General features: G+C 38.0%; 2 protein-coding genes and 1 pseudogene across 7 annotated transcripts; 1 reads left to right on the forward strand and 2 right to left on the reverse strand.

Moving 5' to 3' along the window:
- The first annotated feature begins 2,771 nt into the window (after positions 1-2,771).
- On the forward strand, positions 2,772-14,906 carry LOC112275273 (uncharacterized; annotated as a pseudogene).
- A 719-nt stretch (positions 14,907-15,625) lies between these two features.
- On the reverse strand, positions 15,626-19,486 carry LOC112274961 (serine/threonine-protein kinase GRIK1). The gene is made up of 11 exons (XM_024504849.3): positions 19,131-19,486; positions 18,868-18,942; positions 18,659-18,703; positions 18,288-18,362; positions 17,856-17,943; positions 17,408-17,532; positions 17,192-17,287; positions 16,974-17,040; positions 16,706-16,821; positions 16,437-16,515; positions 15,626-16,182 (listed from the first exon to the last, which is right to left on the reverse strand). Exons 1-11 carry the CDS (start codon positions 19,482-19,484, stop codon positions 16,106-16,108), a joined length of 1,197 nt encoding a protein of 398 aa, XP_024360617.1. The 5' UTR covers positions 19,485-19,486; the 3' UTR covers positions 15,626-16,105.
- Positions 19,487-21,527: 2,041 nt separating this feature from the next.
- On the reverse strand, positions 21,528-24,494 carry LOC112274962 (WD repeat-containing protein LWD1). Of its 6 annotated transcripts, XR_002967600.3 has the most exons (5): positions 24,137-24,401; positions 23,486-23,899; positions 22,601-23,131; positions 21,895-22,448; positions 21,528-21,691 (listed from the first exon to the last, which is right to left on the reverse strand). XR_002967600.3 is itself a non-coding variant. In XM_024504851.3 (4 exons), exons 2-4 carry the CDS (start codon positions 23,816-23,818, stop codon positions 22,281-22,283), a joined length of 1,032 nt encoding a protein of 343 aa, XP_024360619.1. In that variant the 5' UTR covers positions 23,819-23,899; positions 24,137-24,494; the 3' UTR covers positions 21,528-22,280. The 6 variants fall into 6 exon arrangements, 3 of the variants coding, with proteins under 3 accessions (XP_024360619.1, XP_090102471.1, XP_090102470.1); XR_016500164.1 differs by having other exon boundaries at positions 23,486-24,391; XR_016500165.1 differs by having other exon boundaries at positions 21,528-21,722; positions 23,486-24,391.
- Between the last annotated feature and the right edge of the window lie 2,807 nt (positions 24,495-27,301).

Raw genomic sequence — 27,301 nt, forward strand, 5'->3', positions numbered from 1 at the left:
TTCCAGTCCTATTCTACCTATACACAATACAATGAATATTACCATAAGCTTGTTTATCAATGTTGCCATACAAAAGATAAAACAATTAAACCCTCTTTATGATTGCATCTTACATTCTATTTAACTTCCATGCTTAATAAATATTTTTGGAATAAATTGGCACATATAATAGTATGTAGCATAATTAAGAAAAACAATTGTCATAATGCTAAAAATATATAGTTGGTTTAATAACTCAAATAGCTATTTAGATATTTAGATTGTAAAATTATAAAAATAATATATATATATATAGGGAATTGTTAAAGTGATCCAAGCATTTATTAAATCAGTCCACCTATTATCCTTGGTTGAGGATCCAACCATTTTTTAACATGTTTTTAACCAATGCAAATCTACTAGTGGAGAATTTTTTGATGATGGATAGGATGGGTGAGTTGATTTAGTAAATGCTTGGATAAATTTAACAATTCCATATAGATATATATGTATATATATATATATATATATATAGGACATGATGTAACTTCTTATTTTACCGATTTATTTTAATAAATTTTAATAATTTATATTATTTTTTGTTACCAAATCTTAAATAATTAGATGTTTTAAGTTAAATTATGTAAAAAATATATTTTTTTTAAATGGATAATTTATTATAAAAAAATCAAATTCAATAAATAAATTTTTTTTAATATAATAGCAACAAATTTATGTCTTATTTTCATATAAAACAACTTAGACACAAAGTTGAAAATTTTAGGTTTTCCAAAATTTCAAGCAGGAGAAATTTGTTTATAGAAAAAACTTTTATTATACAATAATCGATATAAATTGAATGAAATCTAAATAAAAATTAAATTTTTGCTATTGTAGATCATAATGTACATATTTAAATGAAATGCATGTTTTTTTATTGGATTTTTCAAATGCTACTTTATACATTCTTTGAGTCACTTCAATGTGATAAGATATAAATTTTTAGACCATATTTAATGATACTAAGTACTTGAATCAATTTTTAAAAGATCACATAGTGTCTAATTGTTTCTCAATAGATTTACATAATGATAGGATTTCATATGCAATTAATCAAACAAATATAAATTTTCACATAAAAAATAACTTAACATGTGAAGTTTATGTATAGTGTAATTCCCTTGTAAAGTAGGTGTTAACTTTGTATTAAAATCTTATTGGGAAGTTATACAACTTTTTACAAAACATGCACTAATATTAGTTAATCTTTCAATATGATAGTTTTTTTAAAAGATAATAAAATTTTATTTTTATGATTAATAAGCAAGATATTTATAATACTTATTATTTTATAATATTTAAGTACTAATGATTATTTAAATTTTTTTAATATATAGAATATTTCAAAAATAAATCATTTTAAAAATTAAACTAGATAATAACATGAAAGACTTGATATAATTTTTAATAAAATTTTGATAAAAACCTTAATATATTAGAAAGTTTAAATTTGCATGACATTCTTTGAAGTAAATGGATTTAAAATTACATCAAATTTATATAAGATTTGGATATCTATCTTTTAGAAAACTACACTATTTAATAAAAATATTCTAAAAATATTATCAAAAATATATTGTCAAAATTTAAAATAGTGCTATAACATCTATGGCATATCGAATATTTCTTCTTGTCAAAAGGAAGTTATTTAATGGATGATTGTACGCTGAATTTACTGATGTATACATTTATAGATTTCCAAAAAGCACATCAAATAATGGAAGGAACACAAATTGTTGGAAAGTGGTTGGCACACTACAAAAATTAAATGAAAAATAATGGAAGAGAATATTAAGTGCATCTAAGGTGTTGTGAATACTGATAAATGCCAATTATGACACATTCCTTTTTTCCCCTTTATTTATCATTTCTACCATCACAGCATCCATTAGCTGTAAGATTGCATGAAGTAATTGGTGCAGAATTGAAAACAATTCGTAACGTGTAAAGAGGTATTGCCAATATCCCCCCCACCTCCCCTTCTTCCCTTCCCTTCGCTTTTTGCTGCACATCTGCCACCACTTTCTTTGTGCAGTTACATCCTCTTCGTGCTTTTGTGGGATTTGGGCTTTTGCTCACACTGTTTTGTCATCTCAGATATTTTCACAGTTCGTATTCTCCACAGATTCACCCGTGATGTTTGCCTCTTCTTAGTTGATCAGCCGCTGCATGCATGTTTCATGGTACCCGTGTTTTTTATTTCTGGCGCAGCCGCTTCTGATCGTGGAATAATGGTTTTTCAATGTGTGCCGAATTTTAATTCCTGTTACCTAACCTAAAGGGTTTCTTTTGGATCTACTCTCGTGGTAGTGGTGTGTTCAGAAAGTGTATTGTTGTCAGGCGGCGTGTCGCTAACTTGTCAATGTTAACAGATTCAATCCATTGTGCGATAAGTGGTATTTCTTTGCTCGAACTGTTTATACGAGTGTATACTACAGGCATGATTCTAACAATTTATTTCGTTATTTTTCGCGAAACCTTTGCGGAGTTTTCTTTTTCGATTCATTCGAGAAATGAATCCTATTTTGATTCCCTTTTTTAAATTTCTTTTTTCGTTTTTTCCCCCTATGTACGTAAATGCTCATTCCCGCACCGAAACCCTAATTGGAAGAATCACCAGTCACTTAGAAAGAAGAAATTTTAATTATGTTTTTGCCTTCGGACATCTCTAAGTTGATTGGGTACTAGTGATTATACCAAACCATGAAACTTTTAAGCCAGTTGTTTGCAGCAGAAAGGAGAACAATCTCCTTCCTCCTGACACGGAAAAGCACTGAAGGAAACCCTTGCTAGACGCTCAATCCGTGAATGTATTGCACGAAGATAACTTACGACAAAGTCAAAACTCAAGTAGATTTTGCGCCTACATCTAAAACCACAATCCAAATTCAGTACTTAGAATACTGACTAGAATCTCTTTGCAACCTTTCATTAAGAGTTCAAGTTTAATTCGCTTAGAATTTACCTAAATTCTGGCAAACATTATTCTGTACAGGACAAGACCATGTTGGAGCAGTTTCTTATCTTCACTCGGGGCGGGTTGGTACTGTGGTCTTGCCTGGAGCTAGGCAAGGCCTTAAAGGGCTCCCCAGTGGATGCTCTTATCAGGACATGTTTTTTGGAAGAGGGGAGGTGACTGTTCATTTCAATACAATGCAGCTGGGGCTGGGTACACTTTGAAGTGGAGATTCTACAATGAGCTCGGTTTGGTCTTTGTGGCCATTTACCAACGAATTTTGCATCTTCTCTATGTGGACGAGCTTCTGGAAAAGGTCATGCGAGAGTTTTCCAATTTGTTTGTTTCGGCACGTACTGTTTATCATGACTTTGACGATACTTATCGGCAACTAGTGAAAGAAACTGAAGCAAATTCTCAGTCCAAGCGGGCTGGGCAGCTACGGTCTCTAGAGAATTCAAGCAAAGGTTCTCACAGGCAAGCACGACATGGACAAATACTGAAGAAAGGTGGGAAGTCAGCTAGGAAATTTTCAGAATCAAAGGACGACGGGGCAGATGAAGATGGTGAAGAAGACGGTATCAAGTCTGGATCGGAGGGTACAGATCATGGACATGTCAGTGGGAACAAAGCCAACGGACTTGTCAGTGTAAATGATAGTACAAGATAGTACTGCGAACTGGGTGTCTCACGACAATGCGTTTGATGTAAGTAAGTTAAGATTAGGAGCAGCAAGCAAAAGAAAGCCTCATCCGGCTTTGAATGCCTCAAGGTTGCTTCTAAGGAGGATGCAGGATCTAAGAAGACGATGAAGAAGAATAGAGTGTGGGGTGATGCCCCTGTTGAAACATAGAAAGCATACTCCACACAAGTAAGTTAGGACCAGCAAGGTTGCACTTTAATAAATAGAGTGTGGTATGAGATAATTCTTCCCATGCCAACCCTTTCCTTATATACTAGTACTAAGGTACTAAGTGCTACAATCCATATGGGATATCTCCTAGGACCAGCCCTCCCCTTGTACTCTAATGCACTATAGACCAGCACCTAACCTTATGGGATATCCCTAACAACACTTGTACTCTATTGACCATTAGCAACTACTTAAAGAGTTCTTTTCTCAACACTCTCACTTTGCTATTGGTCAATTAGCTATCAATCCTAATGCCTTACTCAACTTGTTGTGTCTTTCTCTAACTAAGGCTTTTGTCAACAAATCAGCCAACATGTCTTTGGTTTCACAATACATTATATCAATAACCTCCATCTCTATCTTCTCTCTTATGAAATGATGCTGAATATCAATGTACTTAGTTCTTGCATAATGCTTTGGATTCTTTGCAAAAGCCAGACATCCTTGATTGTCACACCTCAATGGAGTAGCCTCCAATTGCACAATTCCAATATCTTCCAATAACAACCTCAACTAAATTGCCTCCATTGCTTTATGACTTGCTGCCAAATACTTCGCCCCTATTGTGGACCTTGCAATATTTGGTTGTGTCTTGCAATTCGAAGATTTGGCTCCCACTCAAACAAAGAATACATAGCCTATTGTTGACCTTCAATCGTTTGCATCTCTCTTGGTTCTAAGCACCCACTTACATCCAATTGTTGTAGAAAGATGTGGTTCTTCCACCATTCACCTTATGGTCTTCTCTCACGTGTTGGATATCTTCTTTCATGCAAAGAAGATGAGCCTTCTTGCACCTCTTGTTGCCTTGTATGGCTCATGGAGTGCTTTCTCTTACTCATTGGTTGGTATTCTTCATCTTCATTCTCTTCATGGTCCTTGTTGTATCTTGCTGGAATTGAAGTCTTCATAGTATTGGGCTCTTCTATCATGGCATCTTCCTCTTCTTCTTCACTTTGAGAATGCTCTTCTTCATCTCATTGTTTGTTTGCTGGAATTGAAGATGTGTCCACAAACACACCACTACTCCCACTTGGACACATCTCCCACTTTTCACTACCACTCAAAGATGGTATCCTCATGGGTCCACAAACATCGGAATGGACAAGCTCCAGCAATTGGTTTGTTCTTTCAACAACTCCACTAAGAAATGGTGTCCTATGTTGTTTGCCTTGAATGAATCCCTCACAAGCAAGATTCATGGTAGAATGGCCAAGGTCTATGCCATTTACCTTGGATTGAAGCCCCTTCATGCTTTTGGCATTCAAATGCCCAAGTCTTTGATGCCAAATGCCCATCTTCTCTTCATTTGATGAAAATTCAGCAAAGGCAGCAACCTCCACTCCATTGATCCTCTTGCAATTGATAATATAGAGATTGCCATTCTTAGTCTCTTTTGCTACTTCTTTGCCTTCCATGGTTCTGTCACGGCCATAATCATGTAAGCTAATAATTACATATAGAAATAGGTAGAAGTAAGTAAAAGTAGATAAAAGTAAGTTAATTCTATAATATTTAATATAGAAGCTTCCTAGAAACTTCCTAGACGCTGCTTTGACTTCATAGGTGTCTTTAATTAACTTTTTGGATTAGAAACGTGGTCAACAAGTTGGCCATGTGCCACACATGTTGTTAGCTTGAAGATCAAGCTAACTATGTGGCCCACACGTAGAAAGACTTGCCTTGTAAGTCAAGGCATGTGTCCTACAAAGTCAACACATATTGGAGGTCCTATAGAACGTCGCCACGTAGTCCCTAGTTAGATAGTATATATAGAGACAAGAGTGAAGGCTTCTTCACTCTTGTCAATTCCTTTCTTGCTTCTAGTCCAAATTCAAGAGTCTTTAGTTTCTTGTCTTGTGGCAATAGCCATTCCAGTTTCCTTTTAATATACCTACTTGTTTATATTTTGACTTATTATATCGAGATAGCCTTTTGGTGTATATTTTCCCTCATCGAGTCTTTGTCCTTGACAGATTGACAAGAGTACACTTACAATATCAGAGCTTTGTTTTTTCTTGAGTAAGAGTGGATTACCCCTTTTTCTTGACAAGACATAAGCGTATCAGAAGTTTGCGGATTACCCACTTCTAAACTGATATTGTTCTTAGTATCTTCTTTGTTATCAAGTCTTTCTTTTCTTTTGTCTTGAGCAATATCAAACAAATTTTTCTTCTTAGTGTCATTATGGCAGAGCTTGTTGAAATGAAGAGTGCAATGGCACAAATGCAAGAACAAATGAGGGAGTTAATGCTTACGATGCATCAACTCAATTCACCAACACAGGAAAGAACAAGAATAGCAGAAAGTGGAGATATAAAGATGATCGAAGCTGCTTCAACATCTACAACAAATCACGTTCCTTCTCCAATTGTACAACATCCTATAAGCACTAGAGAACCAAGAATTGCCTTACTTGAGAAATTTGATGGTACGAGATCAAAGTTTTGAGGGTTCATCAATCAAGTACAATTGGCAATTGAACTTCAACCGCAAAGCTATCCAACTCCAGGATCACAAGTCAGGTTTATTGGCACTCTACTTTCTGGTTCTGCATTATCGTGGTTTTCGTCTTTTCCTGAACAACGAAATCCAATAATGGACAATTTGGAAGCTTTTTTGGCGGAGTTTCGATCTATGTATGGTGAACACGATGCAACTCGTGTTGCAACAAATAAGATCCGAATTCTGCGACAAGAAAATCGCTCAGTAACAGTATATGCTTCACAATTTCGACAACTTGCAATTGACATCAAGTGGGATGATGCTGCACTCATCAGTCAATTTCTTTATGGATTGCAATACGAAGTAAAGAAATTGATGCTCAACTTACCTGATCCTCAAACTTTGAGTCAAGCAATCGATTTTGCAGTAAAATGTGATAATCGACTTTTCAAATTTCGATCCGAGAATCATTCACGGGAACCTCAACGTTATTATTCAATGGCAACATCAACATCTTTGCCAAACGTACATTCAGAAGTAGAAGACATGCAAATTGACGCGGTACGTTTTAAACCCCTAACTGAGCAAGAAAAGATTCGTCGTCGTCAAGAAGGATTATGTTTATATTGTGGAGAACCTAAACACACTGCTCAACATTGTCCAAAGAAACGACGCAACTATAAAATGAGGGGTACGACGGTCAAAGAAGACAACATGTCGAAAAACGGATTCGTCCAGCTACAATAAGGACCGTGTAGCTGGAACCTTGTACAATTCCTAATGAAGGTCCTATCCTCTCCTCAGAACCCTCTCCTTGTTTTATAATAGACTTATATTTAGGACCTAAGAATTACAAAGCCTCTGCTTTATTAGATTCGGGAGCCTCAGCATGTTTTTTAGATGAACAATTTGTTAAAAGTCGTAAAATACCCTTTGTACAAAAACCTAAACCAGTACATGTAGAAGTCATAGATGGTCGTCCCTTGTCTTCTGGAGATGTCACTCATGAAACTCATCCTATAAAAGTAACAATAGACGGTCATGATAGCTACATAGCTTTTAACATAATTAAATCCCCGTCCAATCCAGTTATTTTAGGTTTATTCTGGCTAGAAAAATATAACCCTCGAATAGATTGGAATTCGCGTAAACTTAACTTTTCCCAAAGCATTATTAATAGTTCTACCAACCAAGTAAAAAATTATAAGTCTAGTATAGTAAAACCCGTACTAATAGGTGCAAAAGCATTTATACACGCAGCAAAAGAAGGATCAACTTTTGCTATTTATGCTGCACCTATTTCTGAAAACGTAAAGACTTCAATTGGCATTCCAAGTCAATATCAGGAGTATCAAGACGTTTTTGAGAAAAAGGATGCAGATATTCTTCCTGAGCATCACCCATATGATTGTTCAATCGACCTCAAGGAAGGAACTCAGCCACCATTTGGACCAATTTATAGTTTATCGCAAGATGAGATGGCTGAACTCAAGACATATATTGACGAGAATTTAGCGAAGAATTTTATACGCCATTCAAAATCTCCAGCAGGAGCTCCAATTCTATTCGTAAAGAAAAAAGATGGATCTTTACGAATGTGTGTTGATTATCGAGGACTCAACAAGATCACAATCAAGAACAGGTATCCATTACCTTTGATATCAGGACTCCTTGACCAGTTGAATCAAGCTAAGATCTATACAAAAATAGATCTAAGAGGAGCATATAATCTAGTACGGATCAAAGAAGGAGATGAATGGAAGACTGCGTTTCGAACCAGGTATGGACATTTCGAATATAATGTCATGCCCTTTGGACTCACGAATGTACCAGCTGCTTTTCAACATCTCATGAATGATGTATTTCGTGAATTCTTAGACAATTTTGTCGTCTGCTATCTAGACGATATCCTGATCTATTCTAAGAACGTCGAAGAACATGAAATACATGTTCGTCAAGTATTACAAAAACTTAGAGATGCAAGATTGTACGCCAAGATGGAAAAGTGTGTATTTCACACTACTCAAGTTGACTTTTTAGGATACATCATTTCAAATGATGGTCTCATGATGGATTCTAAGAAAGTCCAAACAATCATGGATTGGAAGATTCCAAGGACAGTAAGAGATATCCAATGTTTCTTGCGATTTGCCAATTACTATCGGATCTTCATCAAAGATTTCTCACGAGTTGCAGCTCCACTTACATGCTTGACTAGTAAAGATAAATTCCAATGGAATCAAGAAGCGGAAGCAGCATTTGAAGCCTTGAAGACATCGTTTGTCTCTGCACCAGTCCTATATCGTGTTGACTTTTCCAAGGCATTTTTTATGGAAACAGATGCATCAGATTTTGCCTTGGGTGCAGTTTTATCACAAATGGGAACAGATGACAAACTTCATCCGATAGCTTTTCATTCAAGAAAATTCTCAGCAGCCGAGATCAATTATGAGATCCACGATAAAAAACTTCTTGCGATCGTGGATTCCTTTCAAGAATGGCGTCATTATCTAGAAGGCGCTTCTAGTCCAGTCACTGTGTATACAGATCACAAGAACCTCGAGTATTTCATGTCAGCACGCGTATTGAATTGTCGTCAAGCTCGTTGGAGTATGTCTTTGTCAAGATTCGAGTTCATTATCACTTATCGGCCAGGAAAACAACAAGGTTTGTCCGATGCCCTATCTAGACATTCTTATTTTGCACCAAAAGAAGGAGATGCAGCTTTTGAGCAACAAAGAACGGTCCTCTTGAAACCGGAGCAATTTCATCTCCGAGCAATGAAATCAACATTGACTGTTGATTCAACTTTTCTCAAGCAAATCCAGTCCAGTATGTCCTCAGACCCTCTTGTTTATGATATCGAGAATAATTCTTCCAAGTCTCATGATCCTTCTAAGTTCGAGTTCAAGAATAATCTATTATATTTTGAAGGACGCCTATATGTTCCAGAAGGAGAAGCACGTTTACGTGTTCTTCAAGCACTTCATGACTTTCCAGCAGCAGGGCACTTTGGATATAATAAGACTTTGGAACTCATATCAAGAGATTTTTGGTGGCCACAAATGTGGAAGTCAATCAAAGACTTTGTACAATCATGTGATATTTGTTCAAGATCAAAAATTCCTCGTCATCGACCTTACGGACTTCTTCAGCCATTACCTATACCAGAACAACCATGGTCTTCTATTTCTATGGATTTCATCACAGATCTTCCAAGCTCAAGATCTTATGATTCTATATTTGTGATAGTAGATCGTTTCACCAAGATGGCACATTTTGTGCCAGGTACAAAATCTATCACAGGTGAAGAAACAGCTAAGCTTTTCATTGATAATATCTATCGCTATCATGGATTACCTAAAGATATCATATCAGATAGGGGAACTCAATTTGTGTCAAGATTTTGGAGGACCCTTTTCAAGATTTTAAAAGTGGACATAAAGCTATCTTCAGCTTTCCATCTTCAAACTGATGGACAAACAGAGCGCGTAAACCAAGTCTTGGAGCAATATTTAAGGTGTACTATCAACTACCAACAAGATGATTGGACAACCCTTCAGCCATTGGCAGAGTTTGCTTATAATAATACGGTACATTCTTCCACGCAACAAACACCTTTCTTTGCCAATTATGGCTATCATCCACGACTTGATACTTTTGATTTTTCAAAAGTTGATAATCCTGCAGCAGAAGATATGGCAAATCGGTTGTCAGAGTTACATGCAATAATGAAGACGCAATTGAAGGAAGCTCAAGAACGACAAAAGATAAACGCAGATCTATATCGTAAGGAGCAACCACAAATCAACGTGGGTGATAAGGTATGGCTACTTCGTCGCAATATCAAGACTACTCGACCTTGTGACAAGTTGGACTATCGTAGGCTTGGCCCCTTTTCTGTTTCTGAACAGATCAACCCAGTTGCATATCGGTTACATCTACCGGAGTCAATGAAGATCCATCCTGTATTCCACGTGTCTCTTCTTGAACCATATAAGACAGTGGATATACAAGGAAGAAGACAAATGCCAACGCCTCCTATAGAAGTAGATAATAATGAAGAATTTGAGGTGGAAGAGATATTAGACTCAAGGCGGCGCCGAAATAAGCTGGAATATCTTGTTCATTGGCGCGGATATGATATTAGTGAACGCACATGGGAGCCATCCAGGAATCTAGGAAATGCATCAGCTAAAGTCAAAGTTTTTCATCAACGACATCCATCAAAACCAAGATGAAAATCTCTCTTATAAAAGAGACAAGATTGAGGCAAGATAACATTCAATTTCCTATCCTTGTTTGTAACTTCTTTGCATTTGTGACGCTAATTAGATGGAAAGCCAACAACCAGCGGATTCAACTCAAGAACCTTTGTTTGCTGACCTGCCGAACGAGACATTACGATTGTCACAACCTTCAAGACGACGCAATCGAGATGAAGATCTTCAAGAACGACATGTTCTTCCTCGAACAGATGGTGAGATACAACGCGTTTGGTATCACGATTTGGGAAGGGACTCTCGATGTTTGGTGATTTTGCTAGAAGTAGGAACAACTCTTGATGGTGTTCCGAATATTCTATTCGAAGGAAGTTACGAAGGCCTCAACAATGATCAAATAACTGGGTGGTCTTCCTGCCCTGGTATGGGACACTATCGATGGTTGAGAGGCCCTATCATTCATCTTCGAAGAGAACAGAGATCAGAGTATGTGGCGAATACAATTCGTCGCATCATAGATTTCCTCAACATATGATGACCGCTCCTCGTGGAACTCGTCTCTAGAAGGGGGGATAATGTCACGGCCATAATCATGTAAGCTAATAATTACATATAGAAATAGGTAGAAGTAAGTAAAAGTAGATAAAAGTAAGTTAATTCTATAATATTTAATATAGAAGCTTCCTAGAAACTTCCTAGACGTTGCTTTGACTTCATAGGTGTCTTTAATTGATTTTTTGGATTAGAAACGTGGTCAACAAGTTGGCCATGTGCCACACATGTTGTTAGCTTGAAGATCAAGCTAACTATGTGGCCCACACGTAGAAAAACTTGCCTTGTAAGTCAAGGCATGTGTCCTACAAAGTCAACACATATTGGAGGTCCTATAGAACGTCGCCACGTAGCCCCTAGTTAGATAGTATATATAGAGACAAGAGTGAAGGCTTCTTCACTCTTGTCAACTCCTTTCTTGCTTCTAGTCCAGGTTCAAGAGTCTTTAGTTTCTTGTCTTGTGGCAATAGCCATTCCAGTTTCCTTTTAATATACCTACTTGTTTATATTTTGACTTATTATATCGAGATAGCCTTTTGGTGTATATTTTCCCTCATCGAGTCTTTGTCCTTGACAGGTTCTCACAAAACATCCATTCATGTTAAATTGCACTTTGTACCCATGAGTTACAAGTTTACTCACCGAAAGGAGGTTCTTCTTCATCTTTGGCACATGCAACACATCCTTGAGAGTGATTCTCTTGCTTATGCCCTTTACCACCACCTTCACTACAATGGTGCCTATTCCAATGGCTTGTACCATACAATTATCACCTAAATAAACCTTGGTTGCTTGAATTGGTTGATAAGTATTAAATGAACACTTGTATGGAGTCATGTGTTTGGTACATCCGGAATCCACAATCCATTTACTCATATCAAGCATAGAAGGAGTTTGTTTTGCCATGAATGCAAAGTCTTCACCTCCATGGTCATGAAAAGCATTGTTGGCATTCTCTCTTTCTCCTTTCTATGCCTTGAAATAATTTCTAGCAAAATGGCCTGGTTTTTCACATATGTAACAAGTTTTAGGAGGATAACATTGAAAAGGGGCACTTGCCTTACTTGGTCTAGTAAATAGTGCTGATTGCTCCCCAATAGACTCCTTTTCCTTTCTTTTGGTCACTTCATGGGCTAGTCTTACCGTGACATAGTCCAAAGTGAGGTCTTTCCTTGAAATAGACTCCAATGCCACAATGAGGGAGGAATAGGAGTCCGGAAGGCTTGAGAGCAATGTCATCACAACATCTTCTTCAAGTAAAGGCTTGTCAACAACAGCAAGTTAGTTTGCAAGTGCTTTTACCTTATTCACATGAGCCATGAGATCTTCACCTTCTTCTATCTTCACGGTGAAGAATTTTTGCCTTGACCATAGCACATTGGAGAGATTCCTACTTTCATAGACATTGCAAAGAGTCTTCCATGCATCTGCAGCCCCTTTACAAGAAATGATATGAACAAAGTTGCTTTCATCTAAATTGGTGGCAATTATGCCAAAAGCCTTCTTCTCTCGTCTTTTGAAGTCCTTTTGCTCCTTGATGCTTGCCTCTATCCCAGGTGCAAGTTCCTCCTCATCTACTATCTCCCAAAGATCCAATGACGCCAAAAGTAGCTCTATTTTGGCCTTCCAGTGGTGAAAGTTGTCACCTCTAAACTTTTCAACAACTCTTAAGCTATCACCCTCAAAAGACGCCATCTCAAGCTACAAGTAGGTCCAAAAAACTCTTGATTTGGAGTTGTAATGCAAAAGATATGACTACTTAAAGATTGCTGAACTACAAACCCAGAATTCGCTGTTTTGCAACTTTTTGCATATTTTGAGTCCAAATTACGTCTAAATGGTGGAGAATGGTTTGTAATGTGATTTTATGACTTTCAAACGTCTCTCTAACGTCACTTCACTCAAAATGACTCACTTTCTCATTAAACTCTCAAATACTAGTGCTCCTTTAGCAAAGACACTATCAAGGTCTTGCACTAAGCTCATACACTCACAAATCCAGGAGCAATGACTTCAACAATTCACTAGCAACACTCTACCATAAGATCTCAACGACCAAAAACAAGCAACAAAGAAGTAATGCAAGAACAACTTACTTGGTAAGAGAATGTGGGCCCATGACCTGTTGAAACATAGAAAGCATACTCCACACAAGTAAGTTAGGACCAGCAAAGGTTGCACTTTAATAAATAGAGTGTGGTATGAGATAATTCTTCCCATGCCAACCCTTTCCTTATATACTAGTACCAAGGTACCAAGTGCTACAATCCATATGGGATATCTCCTAGGACCAGCCCTCCTCTTGTACTCTAATGCACTATAGACCAGCACCTAACCTTATGGCATATCCCTAACAACACTTGTACTCTATTGACCATTAGCAACTACTTAAAGAGTTCTTTTCTCAACAGCCCCCCCTCCCTCAAAACTAGATTTCACAAGCCATGTTTTTGCTGATCAGGGCAAGAAAAGCGTTGATATTGTTGCCGTAGAGAAAGGGCTGAGTTTGATGGACGAGGACGATGATGATGAGAGTTTTCGAGTTGGAGACATAGTGGAGGACCTTGAGAAAGAGAGCCGAACTACGGAATCTGGGACTAAAAAGGGTTGGTTGACTTCCCTGGTTCAAAGCATCGCAGTGAAAGCAACGCTTGAGTATGTTGATCTGGAGCCTGCGCTCAAAATTTTGACAAAGAATGTGGCTACAGATATTGCTGAGAAGCTGTGTGAGTCAGTTGCTGCAAGTCTTGTTGGGAAACAGCAGGGTTCTTTTACGCGGATTTCTACCACTGTCCAGGCAGCCATGGAAGAAGCTTTGGTGAGAATCCTAACACCGAAGCGTTCAGTCGACATTCTGGGCGATATTCATCAGGATAAGGAGACTGGTAGACCGTACACTATTGTCTTTGTGGGTGTCAACGGAGTTGGAAAATCTACCAATTTGGCCAAGGTGGCGTACTGGCTGCAGCAACATGACATTAAGGTGATGATGGCTGCATGTGATACTTTCCGTTCGGGCGCTGTAGAGCAGCTTCGCACCCATGCTCGCAGACTTCAGATTCCGATATTTCAGAGGGGTTACGAGAGAGATCCTGCTGTAGTTGCAAGGGATGCCATCTATGACTCGAAGCGCACAAAGCAGGATGTTGTCCTTATCGACACTGCTGGACGTATGCAGGATAACGAACCTCTAATGAGGGCATTATCAAAGCTCATCAACATGAATGGCCCTGATTTAGTGCTGTTTGTTGGAGAAGCTCTGGTTGGAAATGATGGTGTTCACCAGCTCACCCAATTCAACCAGAAACTGGCTGATCTTTCCACTTCTTCCCAAACGCAGAGCATCGATGGAATTTTACTCACCAAATTTGATACGAATAATGATAAGGTTGGAGCGGCACTGTCCATGGTTTACACCTCGGGTGCACCCGTCATGTTTGTAGGCTGTGGCCAGAACTACACCGACTTGAAGAAGCTCAACGTGAAGTCTGTAATGAAATCCCTACTGTCTTAAACGCTGGCATATGTTTCTTGGGCATGTCTCTAGCATTGATGTTCATCATCTAGATGCATTGTAACTTAATCTACGTTAACTTCATTTCCTTGTCAAGCTTCTCCGAAGCATGTGGAGCAGAGTCGTATTTTGAAACTGCTCATGTAAAACAGATGATGGGTTTTGTAGAATGTCCTTTATCCTCATCGATAGTGTACTTTTTGTTGTTTATGGACTGAAAGTTCTCAAGATCTACACGAATTGTGACTTGGGAATTGTCTTGTGTTTTAGTGCTTTAATATAGTTGGTGCTACATGGAGATGCTTTGAAATTTCTTCAGAATTACGATCTTTTTGTTTGGAAGCTCCTGCAGCGTCCTGCACTGTTTTCTCTATACGTGCTAAGAATATTCTCCTGAAAGGTTAATATGTGATATGATGTCGAAGTGTTTTTTGAACTGTAGACTGGAGAGAAACCTCAAGCATGTGCTGGGTAGTGAGCAGCATTGTGTGCATGACTTGTGCTCTTTCGTGTGGATCCTTCCAAGAGACATAATTGGATTTTGTAGTACTTCACGAGTAGATTTTCATGGTAAAATGAAATTTGAAAATGACCAAAAAGTCCGAAAATTGGAATGGTGTTCTGTTGACCTCCTGGGGGTATCGGGGTGTAAAGTTGAGTTATTTAACCTCAAAATGTTCATGGTGTCCAAGTTGAAGACGAACGCCCAAGGTCCGAGTTAAACACATCTCGTTCGTATTGAAGTTTGTCTCATTCAATATAGATCTTAAATTTTCTAAGACGGTTTTGACAAGTAAAGATTGCTGTGAACCAACAATGGTAAGAGACTCTTCATTATATCTGTGGATACCTAGTAATTCAAAATAAAACAAAAACCATGCTCCATCAAATTGTCAAAACAGTAGTGGTGTTAACCATTTGCGTTGTCACAAGTAAATTTTTCTTTACAATGTCATGCATGCACAAGGCAGATAAGTCAACCGTTCTTGTGGAGGGGATATAAACTGGAATTCAAAACGGGGTCATTATGTTACATGAGCTACTTTTGGGCATGACATAAAGCGTAAGCTTCCTACACCTGAAAATGATGTTAAATGACATACTGCAAGTCAGCTTGAATAAAGTATACTGCGGTAAAATAAATTAAATGCTTGCTATTCAACGCTATCCACCAAGAGAGAATACAAATACTGAACTGAGAATTACTCTACTACAAACCTGAAACAAAATAAGACTATCATGTCCAAATGCACAGTTGCTTATGCAAAAGGATTGGAAAATGTTCTAAAATTTTGTAGCTATCTGGATAAAGCTTTCCCTAGTTTCTATGAGGTTTAAAATGCTTTGAACATTTCAAAGCCTTACAATTCATCTTTAATGCCTCGCAGAAAGTGGCAGAAGAGATGCATGAAGGCAACCTTACAGAGATTGCTACAAATAGAGTAGACTAATTCTGCGTATTTTCATTGTACAGGGCCATACCCTCTCACAACCCACGAATGGTTGGCTACTGCCTCCAAACTGAGCCGCTTAGTAGCATCTGCAACCAACTCAGCATAAGCATGTATCATGGTAATGACAGCAGGTTCCTTGTGTGCAATACAAATCATTACAAATTCCAAGAGATTCCTCACTAAAATTTCTTTGTCTGAGGTAGGTTTTATCAAAAACCGGAATTGAACATTTAATCAATGTCGAAAGAGAAGCAAGAAGATTACGACATTTTACATATAGTTCATGGTGGCTTATCTGAGCCCACAAAATGTAAACCTGGTGCTTATAACAAAAACGTACCCTTACAGAGTAATCCTCGTAATAAGTCAGCAAGATCTGGCTCCACGTGACCAGAAATATGAAGAGGATCATTCACAATCTGAACCAACTCAAGAATTAACATCTTGATCAAGATGTAAAAGGTAACACAAATAAATAGTAACAATATTCTGCACTAGGACGAACGGTTACCCGAAAAGAATAAAATAGCATAAAAAATTAAAAAATGTAAGTTTCCACTAAGAAGCAGGCCAATGCGAGGCACTCCAATAAGATAGGTGATAAAATACCTTGTCGTACGTAGATTGTAAATTATCCCCCTTAAAAGGATAGGACCCCAACACCATACAGTAGAGGGTACACCCCAAAGCCCACACATCCGCTGCCTTTCCATGATATGTCAATCCTGTTGCTCGAAAAGTTCAATGCAAAGTTCAAAGTAATACCTCAAATCGTTGGAGGTCACATCAATTAAGTACATAATCAAAAAATCAAGTCGAAATCAGTTAGCTTGTCCATGACAGCAAATACAAATGATAGCCATAAAAAACTCCTCACCTAAACAGCATTCTGGAGCTGTATAAACAGGTGTCCCTGGGGACCTTCGTAGTTCATCGTTTCCATCCTGTAAAAAAACATGTTTAGCAATGAAGAAGAATTTTGAAAATACGTTCAATTGGTATCAATAAAGAAAATCTTCCTCTTAAAATTACAGAAGCATCTTATCATGAAACAAATAAACAAACACGAGCTTTCTAGAGAGAACCCAAAATTACCTCAAACTTGCGGCTAACACCAAAATCACAAATCTTGATGTGGCCATCAGAACTGACCAGAAGGTTTTCTGGTTTAATATCACCATGGATGATATTCTGAACATACCACAAAAACATATCAATGTTACAATGTCCAACCAAACGTCCAAGGCCGCTAAGATTGAAGGAAATACTGCAGAAATAGGCAACACGATATTAGACATCGTGTGATCATACATTTTTGTGTAGGTAGATGAGGCCAGCAACAACATCCCGGAAATATTGACGGGCACGAGCATCTCCTATTCCTCCTGCTGGTCCACAGCCTTCAAAAATCCATCCACCCTCCACATATTCCAAAACTGCAGAACATTTTGATGAAGCTCAATAAGATATATAACTTCAGCATAGTACCAAAAGCAACTCTCCTCACTGCAGTTGTATGAAAAGGAACATCGACTTGTAAAAGTGTTTTACTGGTGAAAATTAAAAACTGTAGTTGATGAGCCGCTAGAGGTACTTCCACAAATGCCAACCACAACGTTTATCATACTACTTCCAACGAGGATAACCATATTCAAATTCATTCAAAAGGTCAAACCTCTTAAGTAAGCTACTTAACTTAGTTCTAAGTAAAATTGAAAATAATGCTGAAGTTGGACAGCTTAAAGAAATGAGAATGTACCCATATAGTAGTTATCACTCTGAGGGTCATCAATAACTTCAATCAACTTGACAATATTCGGATGATCTAGCTGCTTCATTATCATAACCTGCTTAAAGCAAGCCAGTGTGAAAGGATCCAAATTTTAAGGAAAATAGTAAAGAATGCTAAGTACATTAGGGTACTGTCTCTGCATCCATAGCTGACCACAAACAACTTCCCAGATAAATTTTACAAATGATGCAAAAGCTTCAATAATGATGTCATCTGAATTTAAATGATTCTCAAAACACCTCTCAGAATAAGAATGTGAACATATATGCCCACCTAATTGCAATGCTATCTTCATGAAGAGAATGAAATTAGACAAAATGCCAATCATTACAGATCCTCAGACAGTACTAGTGCAGTAAACGTCTAGTAGGACTTCTGATAGGTCACCAAAAATAATACCTCTCTAAGCACATCCATCATAGCAGTTTCGGTTGGCGAAACTCGTAGTTTGCACAAACGGGACTTATGAAATATCTGTACAAGGAAACCACCCACTATCAAGTTGAACCGCACTATTTAAAAGGGAGTTATGAACACGTTCTAAAATACACGATACTCAAAGAAGGTCAGGCCTAGGGTCCTTGTTCCAGTATTTTAATGTATGGTAAGGTGGGAAGCAAAACCTACGAAAAATTCTGCAATGGCTTTTAAGTACACACAACTCTTCTAATAAATTCCACACCAACTCTCCGAACACAAATCTTGCTACAAAAGACCCACTTGAAAATAGAATAATAAACCCTCGTTGTAATAAATTTGACGTCAATTACCTTGAGTGCATAAAACATGCCATCTTCTTGACTTCGATGTAGAACCTGCCCCAAAACAACAGCTAAATGAATTATTAAAGCTAAACCTAATGCACAAAATTCTACATAATGTAATATAAAATCGGTCTTTCTCACAATTTCCACTATAAGTGCCTTGTAGAACTCTCATTATGACAAGCAGCACATTACTACCGGGAGTATCTGCTCACCACTTTGCCATAGCTGCCGGTCCCAATCTTCCGCTCTCGCACATACTCATTAATCATCTTGTTGCCGTGTGAATCCTGGACTCGAGAAACACACAACAATGAGTACAATACAAAAAGGAATGCGAGATAGAGGTAGAGAGAGATGGTATCTAAGAACTAAAACATTCTTCCTCATATCGAAACTACGCACACTGGAATTATGGTAGCGATTTAAGAAACTCGATGAATCAATACATTGAAGGCCAAAGCATGCAATCTTGTACCTCTGAACGAACCACGCAGTGAGTGACTTTAGCTGCTCTGTGCCCAGTTCGGAATTCGTCGCTTGTTTCATACTGAACACCAATATATGAGGATCCAAGCTGACTTGGTGAACCTTTTGGAACATCGGTACATGAAGTTCGGGTGTTGCAGTAAGGAGGTGTGTAGTGGTAAATGGGGATTGTGGACTTAACACCATTCTTAGATGCAGTTTGAGTGGCTTTCTCGACTTCCTCGACAGTAAAACCCAGCAAATGCTCCTTAGAGTAATGTTTGTCAATGAGCAAAGTTGGCTTAGACTCTTTTCTTCTCCGCTTCGGGAACAGGCCACAGCAGCTACCGCAATCTGATTCCATGAACTTTGCGGTACCCAACTCTAATTATATGCTAAAATCCCTCTGAAATAAACTGTATACACGTTCTTTTCGCCATCTCTCAACGCCAGCTTCAGCAGCTGAGTAAATTGGCAGAACCTAATCTCTACCAAACTGGAGTAGACGGAGGGTAGCAAGGTCCATAGAGATAGAAAATCTGGCAGGGGCTGTAGCACAGACCAAAAACGATGCCGCGACACTCAGAGAAGGAGTAAAAACGCAGAGCAGCCGCCTCATGGAACTGTCGAAAATTCCAGACAAGGAGCAACTTAGGGTTACAGTGGGACGAGGGAGAAAAGAGGAGGAGGCGAGCAAGGGCAGGAGAGGAAGGGGGGTGAAAGAAAAAGAGAGAGGCACATCCCGCACAGAGAGGCAGCGAAGGGGATGCGGAGAAGAGAAGAGCTGGAATTTCAACACCGGGGCACGGCACAGCACTGCACATCACAGCAACGACGGCGACGACGTCGACCACGGAGCTGAAGAGCAAGAGCACGAGCAAGAACAAGAGGCTGGGCACCACCCGTGCAGCCAGCGATCGACTCACGGACGGACGGACGGACGGACGGACTGAGCACCAAAGATACAGAGAAAGAGAGAGAGTGAGGGAGAGAGCAAGAGGGGGACAGAAAGGGAGTGGGAAGCGGGGAACAGAATCCACCACCACCCTGCTAAATCCTGCATGCTCTCTCTCTCTCTCTCGCTCTTACCCCTGTGCCCACTTCCCTCTGACCTCATGAACCTACACACTTCACAGGTATTTTACTCTCTTTCTTACTTACTTCTAAACCCACTTTCAGATTTGGAGTTATCATGTTATCTTTCCATATCACTTCTGGCTTAAAATCTTTAAATCTTATCCTTGATCCTATACTAAACCATTTCTGATATCTAATTGATATTTAGATTCTACACAGTTTTTTCATTTTTAAATGCAGTTATCGAAAGCAGTAATATATTTTGAAACCACATCTGTGCATGGAGCTATAATGCTCTAAAAATTAGTAAGTATTCGGAAATAGTAACCCGAGTTATACCATTGATTTATTTCAAATAGTAACTATTATTGAGCTGATAAAAAAATAATGATAATAAAAGAAAAACCAAGTCTACCATCAAGTTGTTTGATAATAATGATAAATATAGTCTTAATTAAGGAAAAATAATAATACCCAACTGAAGATGAATTATGTAAAAATTGTATTCACAACAAAAGTAAAACTTTTTCACCTATCTTGGTGAATTTTGCAGAAGAATAAGTAAACGGTTGGCAATCTGACCTTTTTAATTCATCCTTCCGTCATCGAGGCTTGTTTATAGACATAGATGCAGGGCAGTTACCTCAGATTTTGTGAGCAACTCATTGACGGGCAACCAATTGGGACTAAGGGCAACGAATTGGGACTAGGTTAACGGTATGAGATATAAATAACATAAAACAAGAAAGTAACACATTTTTGGACAATTAGACAGAATTGAAGGTTCAGGATCCATTAAAATGTTTTGGTTCGGAGAGCCATTTGAATTTCCTGTCCATCCAGTACCAGGTACCAACTGGATACCTATTCCAACAAAGACCGTCATATGAATTGAATCCCACAACAAGACTAAGTTGGGATTCAATTCGTAATTTCCCGATATTCTTGAGCAATTCCCAATATAATGGTCAATATAATGGTCAACTTCTAAATACTATAGCTTGTATGACATTAAATAGTGGGTCATGTGTCATGTGAGGTAGTAATATTATCCAGCTTAGCATGTTCGATGTTTTCAAGTGCACTGCCAATACATACAAGTACGTAGATCAAGAACAGTATAACACTGATACCTTTGACGATCATGGTGGCAATAACGTTTTCTTTCGTGCGTGACAGTGAGTTATATAAATTAATGGTGTTATGAATCACATATAAATATATATATACATAATTATTTCTAATCAATTATTGGTTTTTTCACAAATAGTTATAATATAGCATGGTACCATTTTTATGATAGAAATACACAGGTTCATAACATGCCATATGTAGAAAAGACAATACTTGAAAAACAAGGGTAGATACAGTAGATGCAAGTACAACCCATCTAACATCTCAGAACTGTGAATACTACCCTAGTGCGAACGCTTACACCGCGTCCACTGCCATGCGGGCGTCCACCACGCCCTTGTAATTCTCTACGTCAAAATGCTGTACTCAAAGTAGATGGATGAGTGAGTGTCTGAGAAGTAGACCCAGACTATACTGTGTTAGAAGAAAAAGCAGACAGATGCAGCACCAAATAAAATTCCACGGACAAATTTAAGAGTTTTCTATGTCCTCAGCTAACACCTGCACTTCAGAAAATATTTAAAACACGTAGACCAAGAGTATCAAGGAAATGCGGTTCTGACCTTTATGTACAGCGTCAACATCTAACTTCAAAGGTTGAAACCATACCAGGTGCGAATTACAGCCTGCAAGCCCAAACAACAAAGAAACCTCTGTTGAAGCTTCACAACAGAGGACATCATGGTTTGCTTATCTAAGGAAAGGTTACCTGATTATACAATGGTTTCAGGTGGTAACTCTTTGAACTACAGGTTTGTAATAAACTGTGCTACTGGGACCCAACAGAGCAAAGCTTGACATGACATCTCCCGGAAGGGAAATTTCAAATCCCAGCCTTCATGAATATATCACATAGTCTACGACAGATCTCAATATAAATAATCTGCAAAAGATACTTCCCTGTGGCTAATCATAACCTTTATCGATAGATGAAGACGAATAGCAAACATCAAACACGTAGTATCTGGAGCTTGGTGGAGAAGGCTATGGCAACCCAATCAGGTTGTGTTGAAGACCATTGCAACTGATTGATTTCAGCTCCTGCAGTGTATGCTAATATTGGATCCAAATTGCCCTCTACAGGCTGGCTGATCGATGATAAATCCCAAATAAGAGCCTGTGCAAGGTTGAAATTGCACGTAAGAGAATGCTGCGGCAGTAGACGAAGAGCAGATGGATAGAAAAGAATTCCAAAGATGAGCATACATCCCAATCTTATTTGCGTCACGTAGAAGAAAAATCAACGGTTGGTTGACTTCAATAAAGTACCTGGGAATCATCTCCAGCAGTGCATATGTGACAAGGGCTGTGAGGAGCCCAGGCGACAGAATTAACACATGCTTGGTGCCGCTGCAGCTCTGCAACTGGTACAGTCGGCACTCGGATATCCAGAACCACCACTTTTGAGCTGTCCATCAAGATGGTAGCCATGTATCGAGGGTCCTGTTTGTTCCATCCCAATCGTAGAAGAGGCGTGTCGGGTTGTGTGCTCTCATATATAATCGTTGAATGTTCCTTGTCTCTTAAATCGAAAACACGGACAGAACCATCCGCAGAGACGGAAGCAAAGACACCAGCACCTCCCCAGGCAATGTCGTAAACTTCTTTGTCATGGGCTATAAGTTGGGTGTCCACCACCTCTTTTTCAATATCCCAAATAGTACACGTGGTATCAATGCTTGATGTTCCCAGTCGCTTGGGCTCAGCCTCGTTCCAATCAAACGAAGTCAGAGGGGCACAATATTCACTATACTTGTTGTTGTTGAGTAGACTTTTAGATTCCACCTTGTCATCATGGATCTGTTCCCCAAGACATTGATCAAAGAGATACCAATTGCGATTGAATATTTGATTCCACCACAAATATTGACACAACCAGGGGAACAACAGATCTCGGATATTCGATAAAGAAGATAGGTGACAAGGAATGAACGTTAAAGCTAGAAATCAAATTAGGCTCTGCAATCCTCCTAAATGATGGCAAGTAAATGAAACAATGGGAAAAGGTTAGTCGCATATCAGTTCAAAACACAAAACCTGTTCGGACAAAAAGCTTTCCATAGAACTTGTAGAGGTAAATCTCATAATCCCTTGCCAAGCGAAGGCATCCCAAGGACAATGCTAATTACAGAGAAACACAAAAAGACAACACACCTGCCATATGCGAAGATAGTCGCCCGTGGTAGCCAGCAAGTCGGGTTTTTGACATTCTTTATCAGGAATGAACATAATTTTGGTGGTAGGATAAGGATGATCAAATGAGAGCTTAGGGTCTGCCTTGAAGTCGCACGTCTCATCATCAAGTTGAACTATCTCCACCTTATTGCGATGATCTTCGAGAAAAGATCCGATAGCGAGACGCATGTGCTTGTCTTTGCGAACACTCCAGTTCATGCCATATATAGGCCAAGGGGCTTCATATGTGTAAATTTCTGACCTTCGTTGGGGCTCCTGCCCATACATATCCATGCCCGAATCATGAGCCATTAATCCCACCTACGATATTCTTGGACAAAGAATGGATATTCCCGCCAACGATCAGTGCATGTTTTTAAAATGTCACACTTCCTGCAGAAGGGATATTAAAAACAAGCTTAGTTAACAGACACCAGTAGTACATCTGCTGAGACACATGTTCAGGGCAGAGGAAAAATGATTCCTAGTGAAACCCTTCTGCAAACGCCGCACACACGCTCTTTCTGCCAGCCCTCAGCACTAGCTCTCGCAGGTGAATGAAATGAACCAACCCTAAACTCCGGCAAACTTGAGTTGACTAAGGAAAGAAAAGTCCGGAGCGATAGCCACCTCTGGCAGGGGCTGGCGCAGTGACAGAAAAGATGATCCAGCAGAAACAGCAGGAACAGAGGTGACAACGCAGGCAGCTAGGAAAATGTCAACAACCCAGAGGAGGCAGCACATTAGGGGAAACGAAGGAGACGAGGAGGAAGAGAAAGGAGCATCGGAGGCAGTGAAGGGGGTCGTGCGAAACCAAAGACGGGACGTTCAAGGAACACCACCACTACCGCCACTACCGCCACTACAACTAGCAGCAGCACTCGCTCTATTGCTCGTTCTCAAACAATCGCACCGTCAGCCCTTCAGAGCGAGGCACGGGGGGAAGGCGGGCGGGACCCAGGGAGGGAAGGAGGACGGGCGAGTTCCGTCAGGGCCCGTCTAAGTGTGGTGGCACCATACACACCCCCATCTTCACCACCTTTGTCTTGTGCTGCTTTGGTGTTGGAAACCTAGTCTCTAGTTCCAATCTCGATAGAACTACAGGTGCTATGCAACATTTGAGTTAGTGGCTATGAAAGAAATTGCTACATATGGAGACATATTGTGTCGAACAAATACAACTTTATTTCTAAGTCAAAGTTTAGTATTCTTCTTCATGTACTGTATTTCTTTTAATATTGTAGTATCAACTTTTGAAACTTTTTTTTACTCTTCTCTTTATAGACCATATAAAAGGTAAGAGTTGGGCTTTTTCTAATGTTACAAATAGTCCCAAATGGTTGCCATATGTGAGTCCAACTAATGCATGTTAATTAGTTGAATTGTTAAGAATACAAGTTTAAATTATTTATATACAAAAATACTAAGATTAGAGATTTTAATTGATTATTTAAATATTAAAAAGAATTTAGAAGTTCTTATAAGTTACAAGAGTTTTATTAGAGAAAAAAGTCATAAAAATAAAATCTTAGTAAATCATAGAAGTAATTATTTTAGTTGATTTATTTTTTATTATAAGAATTAATATTTAGTTATTAAAACCAATATCCATATTAATCTTATATTAATATATGTTAATTTAAAAAAATCTATAAATATTAGTTAGTAGATAAAAAAAAATATAAGAAATTATATTATGTCTTTTTAAAGATTTTTATAGATAACATAAATTTTAGTTGATTTAAATTAATTATATTACTAAAAAAAGATAAAATATCTATTAATTAGTATAAAAACTATAAAAACGTTTTAATTATTTTTGACATATACTCTTTTAAAAATTAAATATTTTTATAAATTTTTAGAGAATTTTTTTAAGACTTCGGTGAAAATATTTTTTTATTAATTTGGTAGACTATTATGAAGAAATTGGACAAGATTTGAAGATCTTAAAAAGTTATTGTATTAATTGGATGTTTTTGAATACCATAATAAAATCAATAATGTAAAAAAAAGTTTTACTAATAGAAAATATGAAAAGAAGTAGTATTATAGATATACATATTTATTCTAATATTTACCTATATGATTAAGTAGAAGTAGATGTCAAGGACAAGAGTTTGATAAAAACAAATAAACAAGTGAGACTTTTCTCAAAGAAAGATGACAAAATAGAAATAACTAAATATGTATATTAGGAAAGAAACTGGAATGGCTATTGCCAAAAGACAAGAAAACTAGAGACCCTTGAAACTAGACTAGAAGCAAGAAAGGATTTGACAAGAGTGAAGAAGGCTTTGATCTTGCCTCTATATATACTATCTACCTATGAGCTATAAGGCGACATTCTATAGGACCTCCGAAAACGAGTTGACTTTGCACAACACGTATCTTAACTTGCAAGGCAAGTTTTCTATATGGGCGCCACATAGTTAGCTTGTTCCGTAAGCTACCAACTTGTATGGCACGTGGTTAATTTGTTGACCAAGTTTTTAACCTACCAATCAAGTATAAATACATGTAAAGTCAAAGCAACATCTATGAAGCTTCTAAGAAGCTATTTTAGAAGATATTATGAAATTAATCTACTTTTATCTACTTCTATCTATTCATATTACTTAGGTAATAGTTATAGTAAATATATGTCCGTAACATTATCCCCCTTCTAGGGACGAGTTCCACAAGGAGTGGTGATCACATGTAGAGGAAGTCTAAGATGCGGCAAATTGTATTTGCCTCATAATCTGATCTTTGTTCTCTTCAAAGATGATTGATAGGGCCTCTCAACCATTCATAGTATCCCATACCAAGACGAAAAGATCACCCAGTTATTTGATTGATATTGAGGACTTCATAACTTCCTTCAAATAAAATATTTGGAACACCATCAAGAATTATTTCTACCTCTAGTAAAATCACCAAACATCAGAAGTCCCTTCCAAGGTTGTGATATCAAATGCATTGTATGTCGCTATCTATTCAAGGAAGAACATGTCATTCTTGAGGATCTTCATCTCGATTGTATACTCTTGAAGGTTGTGATAATTGTAATGTCTTGTCTAAAAGGTCAACAAACAAAGGCTCTTGAGTCAAATCCATTGGTTGTCGGTTCTCTATCTCCTTAGTGTCATAACTACAAAGAAGTTACAAGCAAGGATTGATAGTAGAATTTTATCTTGCTTAGATCTTGTTTTTTTTTTATAAGAAAGGTTTTCATCTTGATTTTGATAGATGTCATCGATAAAAAGCCTCCACCGCCTTTTCTGCATTTATAAGATTCTTTACTGGCTCCCATGTGCATTCACTAATATCATATCCGTGCCAATGGACAAGATATTCCAATTTATTTTGGCGTCGCCTTGAATTTAGGACTTCTTTCACTTCGAACTCTTCATTATTGTCCACTTCTATAAGAGGAGGTGGAGCTTATTTTCTTCTTGGTATATCCACTGTCTTGTATGGTTTAAGAAGAGACACGTAGAATACTAGATAGATTTTCATTGACTCCGATAGGTATGAACGATATGCAATTAGATTGATTTTTGTAGAAATAAAAAATGATCCAAGCCTTTGATAGTTTAACTTGTCATAAGGATTAGTGGTCTTGATATTGCGATGAAGTAACTATATTTTATCACCCATGTGGAATGGTGGTTGTTCCTTTTGATAAACATTTGCATTGATCTTTTGTTGTTCTTAAGCTTCTTTTAATTGTGCCTTCATTGTTGCATGTAGCTCTGACAAATGATTTGTCAAATCTTTTGCCATAAGATTATCAGCTTTTGAAAAGTCAAA

The sequence above is a fragment of the Physcomitrium patens genome, chromosome 22, assembly GCF_059467195.1.
Source record: "Physcomitrium patens ecotype Gransden chromosome 22, ASM5946719v1, whole genome shotgun sequence".
NCBI classification, from domain to species: domain Eukaryota; kingdom Viridiplantae; phylum Streptophyta; class Bryopsida; order Funariales; family Funariaceae; genus Physcomitrium; species Physcomitrium patens.